The sequence below is a fragment of the Sinocyclocheilus rhinocerous genome, unplaced genomic scaffold (genome assembly GCF_001515625.1).
Source record: "Sinocyclocheilus rhinocerous isolate Xijiao unplaced genomic scaffold, SAMN03320098_v1.1 scaffold705, whole genome shotgun sequence".
NCBI classification, from domain to species: domain Eukaryota; kingdom Metazoa; phylum Chordata; class Actinopteri; order Cypriniformes; family Cyprinidae; genus Sinocyclocheilus; species Sinocyclocheilus rhinocerous.
This window is the reverse complement of record NW_015630576.1, coordinates 1,051,435-1,059,995: the sequence shown is the minus strand read 5'-3', so window position 1 is coordinate 1,059,995 and position 8,561 is coordinate 1,051,435. Positions and strand designations below refer to the sequence as shown.

The window sequence follows — 8,561 nt, the reverse complement described above, 5'->3', positions numbered from 1 at the left end:
TATATATATATATATATATATATATATATATATATATATATTGATAAATTTACGTTTACATTTAAATACATTGAAGATGTTAAAATGTAAGATACTTTTTTATATGTCCATCCTGATATATTCAACCTACTTATATAGCTTATAAAATAACATTTTCATGTGTTTAAAATACTATCTCATGTGTTATTATAACTTTATATACTATGAATGTATATTAGTTTTATTCAAATGAATTTAAATTCATATAAATATATCAATATTAAGTCTAATTGTTTTAAAGTGGCATATTTGTACATTGTAACCAGGATTAATCAGAAGCTGAATTTGAACATTTTATGTGAAGACTCTGCTGACAGTTCATCCAGGCTGCTGCTCAAATTGTGCATGAGTGTACAGATCCTTTCTGTCATCCGTTCTTGGTTTGTTGACTCTGTAGACAATTGAGCCTTTTTCTGTTTCAGGGTCACTGGTCAAACAAAATTAACTAATTAGGTAGGCTACACTGCAGATATGACCTCTTAATAGCAGAGTCTTTCTGACTTTGTAGTCTAAATGATTAAAAAAATTGTTCCTTGGGGTCATGACATTTCAAATATTAAAATGTATTTACACTCTGAAAAAAAAAGTTTGATGCAGAAAAAATAACACTTTGAATTAAACACAATTTTAAGTAGAAAAAATTAGATGGTATTTTCCTTAAAACATTACTTCAATAATCTTTGTTTTTTACAACTTCAAAAATGCATTTCTACCGTGTATATATCTTATACTTTTATTTATATTAAAATTACATTATTTTTATGTAGAGTCTGAAGCTGATTTTTGCTTTGTCTGCAGGTTGACACTTCAGTGTTTGATAGCCATGAGATGGTTCAGAGTCTGGCCTTTGGGCTCTCGTTCTTGCAGCGGATGGATATGAAGCTTGTGGGTGTGATGGGATTGCCTCCTGAGATGGAGGAAGAGGACAGTGCCAAAACCGAGACTAAACCCTCCCTCGCCAGGACTACGATGGTGAAACACTGTCAGGCTTTAACAGAAGCACTTCAGCACAACTCAGCCAATGTGATGCCCTTCTTTAGCTCAGAGGCCCTCTTACAACTGCAGCACGCTCAGGATGAGAGCAGGTTTAGCAGCCACTTCAACCGAGTGATAATGGGCCGATAATGGCTTCTCCTATCCCTCTCACTGTGTCTGTGTGTTGTCTGTCTGCATATATCAGCAGTGGTCCCTCAGTTGTCGTGGACTCGGCTCTTCTGCAGTGGACTCTGGACTGCAGAGTGATTCCTCTGGTCTGTCCGGTGGGCCGCGATGCAGCCGGCCGCTCTTCTGTGCTCAGTCCGATCCAGGTCACAGCAGCCATCTCGCAGTCACTGCAGCCTCTGAAAGTCATATTCCTGAACAGCTCAGGGGGCATCCGCAACCAAAACCACAAGGTAGAGCGAAGATGTGAATATGACTAACAGAAAGCATTGTACTATTTAATTTTATTAATGTGTGTGTGTGTGTGTGTGTGTGTACCTGGTATTTATCACGTTATGGGGACCAAATGTCCCCACAAGGATAGTAATACCAGTAAATTTTGACCTTGTGGAGACATGTTTTAGGTCCCCATGAGGAAACAAGCTTATAAATCATACAGAATGAAATTTTTTGAACATCTAAAAATGCAGAAAGTTTCCAGTGAGGGGTAGGTTTAGGTGTAGGGTTGGTGTAGGGCGATAGAAAATATAATTTGTACAGTATAAAAACCATTACGCCTATGGAATGTCCCCATAAAACATGGAAACACAGCATGTGTGTGTGTGTGTGTGTGTGTGTGTGTGTGTACGTGTACATGCTACATTGTGGGGACCAAATGTCTCCACAAGGATAGTAAAACCTGAATTTTTTGACATTGTGGGGACCGGCCTGCGGTCCCCGTGAGGGAAAAAAGTTCTTAAAAATAGTAAATGATGTTTATCTGAAAGTGTAACAATGCAAACAGGTTTTCTGTAAGGGGTAGGTTTAGGGTTAGGGGATAGAAAATATAATTTGGTCAGTATAAAAATAATAGAAGTCTATGGAAAGTCCCTACAATTCACAGAAACAAGTGTGTGTGTGTGTGTTTGTGTGTGTGTGTGTGTGTGTGTGTGTGTTTGAGGCCCTCTGTTACATACTACCATTTTAAAGTTTGAGGTCAGTTACTGTTCTTTTCAAGTTTCTATTCATCCCCCAAAAAAAAGGTTTCAGGGTTTCCAATAAAATAGTAAGCAGCACAACTGTTTTCAACATTGATAATAATAAGAAATGTTTATTGGGCAGCAAATCAGCATATTAGAATGATTTCTGGAGGATCATGTGGCACTGATATATTAAAATAGATATTTTAAATTGCAATAATATTTCACAACATTACTTTTTACTGTATTTTTGATTGAATAGCCTAAATGCAGACTTGGTGGGCATAAGACGCTTCTTTCAAAAACATAAAAAAACTTACCCCCTCTCTCTCTCTCTCTCTCTCTCTCTCTCTCTCAAGTTCAAGTTCAAGTTCAAGTTGCTTTATTTGCATGACATTTGTATTATAGTATCGCCAAAGCATTTTAAGTATATACAAATACAGAATATAATACACCAAACTAATAAAGGAGACAAATAAGAAGAAAAAACACAATGTACTGCATACACAATGTAAAAATATATACAATGAAGAATATGTAAAATAAAGCAAATTAATACAATGGATTAACCATTTCATATGGTGTTTATGGTGTATACATATTTTGCAGCTAGTTTGGCTGCCATGTCATCCTCTCCAAGTGTATAGCGGAGTTTCTCTGAGTCATTTAGAGTAACGAATGAAACATTCAATGCTGCAAATTGCAGAAAAACTATTTCCCTTGTAGTGGTGTACTTGGGACAGAAAAGAAGAAAGTGTTTCTCATCCTCTATTTGATTCAGGTCACAGTGTTTGCATGGTCGCTGTTCTCTCGGTATCCAGGATTTTTTATGTCTTCCTTTCTCTAAGTCAGGGTCACTGAGTCGATATTTTGAAAGGATTTATCTTTCTTTTAATTGTTTAATTGATAAGTAATTTGCCAATTTGGTGCTTCTTCTTAGGGCCGAATAACTCTGGAGTTTGGTTTGGAGGTCAAATTCACTTTTTTCATTTTTCATTATAATTATCCTTTAGATTTTTGTCAATTTCTTTGTGAATGTTAGGGTTGTGGTTGGAATCAGACTGAGCTTGAGTTCCATTCATTAGTTTAAGCACGAGTGTATTTAGAGAATAAGACACTGTGGGGCTTTCATTGGCAAGAAGGGCTTTATATTGAATAGATTCAGTGTCAGATTGACTGCCAGAATTGTATTTCAATGTTTAAGGGGTGTAAGCCCAGTTCAGCCCTGCAGGCATTGTTATGTTTTAGTTGGCCAAACCGTGATTTTATGGCATAAAATGCCCTCCGGTCCTTCTCGTTCAAGGCCTTCACAGTTAGACTGAAGCCCCCTGATGCCGAGATCTCAATGCCCAGGTAAGTGTAGCTGTATGTGGATGACCCCTATCTTTTGCTGTAGTGTGTCAGTAGAAACATATCAATTTACATTTCCAAAACATTCCTTTTGCCGTTAATTGCAATAATCCAGTGAGATTTTTGTATACACAAGGAGTCTGACTACAGCCAGTGCTCCACACACAGATCTGATCTGATCATCATCCAGTCCATCTGTGATTATTGTTATATATTTGATAATAATAAGCCTATTCAGTCATAGTAACCAATTATGTATCAACAGAGATATATATTTTTAAATTGTCATGTTACAATACGTGTAACAATACATTCCAAATTAATTTCCCAAATAAAAATGTGGTTCAACATACTAGTTTTCAAATATAAGTACAATGTAAAAACATGTATGTACACAATAAGTGCATTGTACCAAATGATCAATTTAAATGTAAGTACATAGTAGTTAAGGCCACTTAATATAAAGTGGGACCGAGTTCAGAAATAGGTTCAAGGAATGATTATTAACAGTTGCTTCAATAGCGTGAGATGAACACAAGGTGGTAGTATTGCAATTTGTTGCTACAAAGTATATTAGAAAACGTGAATAAAATTTCTGTATGATATGCGTAAACTTCAAAAGAACAGTCGGTGCCAACAAAAGAACAGTAGGCCTACTTGCGTTCCCAAGCAGGCTTCTTTTAAGTTTACATTAATTAACATAAACATGTGAATGAATAAACATGATAAACTTGAAAAATCGTGGGCTTATGAAATCGTTCCTTATTAAATCCATGCTTTATTTGTTCAGGTGTTGGGTTTGGTGTCATTGCCGGGAGATCTGTCAGGTCTGAGTTCTGCGAAATGGCTGAGAGATGTGGAGCACAGACGCGTCAGTGCCATAGCGCAGCTGCTCAACCTGCTTCCGGCGGAGAGCTCGGCTGTCCTCACCTCGGCGGACACGCTTCTCACTGAGCTCTTCAGCCACAAGGGTGAGAGGGGAGATAAAACACACACCTGCTAAGACAAATACGCAGACCGGCGAGGAACATCATTTGTTAGCACACATACGACCCACTACAGCTAATGGGGCTAATAACGATTTAGAGTTAGTGATAACAGAATATCGGGCCAATAAAAAGAACAAAGTTTTCCTTATTTGTATTTCTTAAACCCATAATGTGTCTTTTTTTTATTCGTGTTTCAGGCTCAGGCACCCTTTTTAAAAATGGAGATCCCATTCACAGGTAGAGTGTTTCCTTTTTAGATGTTGCCCAATCAGAAAAGAGTCGCAACTTTCCATCCGTCCACCATATGGAACCTATGGAACATTTCACATGTTTAAATGTACAACTCAAGTTTTTTTTTATTTCATAATCACTTCTTGTTTTTAGGGGTCATTAAATAATCAAGAATGAACAAGCAGTTTTCATTACAACAGGTGTGGGGTATCTCAGTCAGAAGTAGCCTACTGTACCATTAGACCACTGGCTATTAAACAAACATTTTAAGATGTTCACTGCTTGTATAAATAAATACAGTTATCTGTCATTGTTTACTCACACCCGTGCCATCTGATATCAGTCCAGTCAAACCTAGCAAAGTTTAGCAGTGAACAACAACTTCAATTCTGGTCTGTTCTTCATGCAAAGCTATTGTAATACTTAATATGCAAAAATAAAATTCTGTGTGGAAAAGACCTGAATAAATAATCTTCAAAATGTCCCCTTTTCAGTTGTACAAATGGGACTGGACTGACATGTGGACGAGTAAATTCTGATTTGCTTAATCATTCTTTTATTATAGTATCTCTCATGTGAGGATCTTCTTTCTTCACAGATACAGTAGCCTGGATGACACTGATATTGACCGTCTCTTGGCACTGATTAACAAGTCTTTTGAGAAGAACCTGAGAGAGGATTATATAGCTTCTCTCAAGGGTAGACTGCATTCCATTTACCTGTCTCAGGGGTAAGGGCATTGTTTCTGAATGGCAAGCCTTAATTATCCAGTATAGCCAAAGAAAAACAACCTGTCACAACTTGCTCCATGTAACCAGAATGTTGAGTCATTGGACATGAGAATAAATAAATAGAAAAATTTATATTTTCATAATTCATTGAATTAATATTTGAATATTTTAACATAGTTACATTATTGGTAATTGTATTTCCTGCTTTTAAAGCAAAGCTTGTAATCACATTATCACAAGTTATCATTCAATTATTTGGCTGAAGATTAGCTACGACTAATGAAATGAATAATTTTAAAGGGATAGTTCACTCAAAAATGAAAATTCTGTCATTAATTACTCACCCTCATGTCGTTCTAAACCCGTAAGACCTTCGTTCATCTTCGAAACACAAATTAAGATATTTTTGATGCATTCCGAGAGCTCTCTGTCCCTCCCATAGACAGCAAGGGTCCTTACACGATCAAGGTCCAGAAACGTAGCAACTGATGTCACATGGATTATTTTACAGATCTCCTTGCTACGTCTCTGGACTTGGGAACATTTCAGTTGTGTTGCTGTCTATGGAGGGTCAGACAGCTCTCAGATTCCATCATAAATATCTTAATTTGTGATCCGAAGATGAACGAAGGTCTTACGGGTTTGGAACGACATGAGGGTGAGTAATTAATGACAGAATTTTCATTTTTGGGTGAACTATCCCTTTAAATAATAAATTACTAATATTTTTAGATCTGGATGAAAAAAAAGTTATAAATTTGTATTTCGTAATTGTCTCATGTAAAATCACATGCAGCTTATTCATGTGACATACCAGATTAAATACAACCCTTGACACAGCATACCAAACACAATCTATTGCATGCCACAGTTGTTGTTTTTGAATGGTATTTGACCCTTGTGGTGAACCACAAACATAATTTTAAAGCATTCTGCTCCCGGAATATGAGTTTATTAAATCTGCTCTTGTGTTTTGTTGCAGGTACAGCGCAGCTGCTATAATCACCACAGAGCCTGTGAACAGCGGCACTCCGTACCTGGACAAATTTGTGGTCAGCAGCAGTAAACAAGGCCAAGGAACCGGTCAGATCTTGTGGGAGTGTATTCGTCAGGACTTGGGCAAGCTCTTCTAGAGATCCCGCGCTACGAACCGCATCAATCCCTGGTGTGTCTTCTCTTCCACATTGCCCTGTTGTGATTCTCAGCCTTTGCCCATCTCATTCTGCTTTAAAATCCTCAGGTACTTCAAGCACTGTGATGGCAGTTTCGTAAATGGTCACTGGATTGTATTCTGGCTCGGCCTTTCTGACATCCGTGAGTCTTACGAGCTGGTGGAGTACGCCAAGTGCCTTCCTGACTCCTTCTGCTCTCACATCGCAACAGAAGCAAAACCACTTCAGCAACCTCAAGGGTCATGAAAACAATACTTGCCTCACACACTGTATCGGGCTTCATATCTTAGCTGTGTCTTTAAGTACTATTGGTAACAATGCCAATGTCATTCCAAACCCATAAGACGAGTGGAACACAAAAGGCGTTTTGAGGTTTTGGAGTCATCGTCCCATGGACCTCATCTATATTTATACTTCTTTTGTGTTCTACTCAAGAAAGTGGTTCATGTGGGTTTGGAGTGACAGAAGTTTTATTTAGCCCATTTCAAAACCCTTTTTTTTCCCCCCATAAATCACAATTATGACGTCACAATTGGAATGTCAATGTCACGATGTAATCTATTTTATTCACATTCAGTGGAACACAACAGTTGAATTCATTATGTCGAGAACAAGAAATGTGAGTCTAAAGTGAAAACTATAGAGAAAAATGCTGGAGCTCACAGAAAGGGTGAGGCAGTGGCATTTGAATTTCACACCTGCATTACTTTGATTTGAATGGACAGTGATTCGTCTCTAGGAACATTTTGTTCAGTTTGCCTCACCATGTTGTGATTGACAGGATGCTAGAATGAAGACTGTGTTCTAATATACAAGGTGGTGTTTTTACAGTAGGTCATAAACATGCATTCGCCTAGTTTGTGCTGGGAAATAAATTATTATAAATTCAAACAGTTAATCATATCTTATCATATTTGTAGTTATTTTTTGTTGTGTGAGACACACCCTTCAGTTTGGCAACCAAACTGAGTCAAAACAGTAATGAAAACTTCTACGGGCTATTCAAAAGTGTCTGGGAGATACTGAACCAACTTGTGCGGGTTTGGAGAATCACTATTTCACCAGTGTGAGTATTGAGCAGCCTATGTTTCCCGGTGGATTAAAGGTGAGTTCAATATCAGAATTATTTTCAATGGCTAGGCTACCAATTACATTGTTCGTCAATATTTTATTAACAAATATATCATCAAGTCAAGTTAGTTTTCTTATAATTTGCGGTTTACACATTACCCTGGACTTTGAAATGCGGGGTTTATGATGTGCAAAATGTCAGTGTAGTGTAGTTAGTGGCTGCATTGTAGGATTTAATTTAATTTTTGATAATCTAAACGGGAGCTGGAGGCAGTCTTTGATTATTATATTTACCTATAGCTGTATAAATAACGTGACGGATCGTTTTCCTGTTAGTCGGGAGTATTTGATGCCAGTGTTGCTTTTTGCTGATAATAACTAACAGGAAGGCTATGTATTCACGTTTATAATAGGCCTAAACTGTTGGAATAGGCTACAGCAACAGCTATATTATTATAATTATATTATAATTACAGCCTATTATATAATAGGCTGTTGCTGTAGCCTACTTACACAGGCTTTATACGCGGTTCTACAGAGTTATGATCATACATTTTTAAAATAACATTTTCTGAGGTCGACCATATACAGGTGAAAAACGACAGTTTTACATACATATGTAACCCTGGACCAAAAAAAAAACAGTCTTAAGTAGCACGGGTATATTTGCAATAGCCAAAAATACATTGTATGGCTCAAAATGATCGATTTTTCTTTTATGCCAAAAATCATTAGGATATTAAGTAAAGATCATGTTCCATGAAGATATTTTGTACATTTCCTACTGTGAATATATCAAAACTTAATTTTCAATTAGTAATATGCATTGCTAAGGACTTCATTTGGACAACTTTAAAG

General features: G+C 37.0%; 1 protein-coding gene across 1 annotated transcript in view; it reads left to right on the top strand.

Moving 5' to 3' along the window:
* The window catches only part of LOC107740635 (N-acetylglutamate synthase, mitochondrial-like), a 7,895-nt gene extending 870 nt beyond the window's left edge, over positions 1 to 7,025 (top strand). The window contains 7 exon segments of the mRNA XM_016553119.1: positions 838 to 1,124; positions 1,220 to 1,433; positions 4,300 to 4,480; positions 4,696 to 4,735; positions 5,328 to 5,459; positions 6,443 to 6,625; positions 6,701 to 7,025. Of these exon segments, the coding sequence (XP_016408605.1) occupies positions 838 to 1,124; positions 1,220 to 1,433; positions 4,300 to 4,480; positions 4,696 to 4,735; positions 5,328 to 5,459; positions 6,443 to 6,625; positions 6,701 to 6,878 (1,215 nt within the window). The 3' untranslated portion in view covers positions 6,879 to 7,025.
* The last annotated feature ends 1,536 nt before the right edge of the window (positions 7,026 to 8,561 follow it).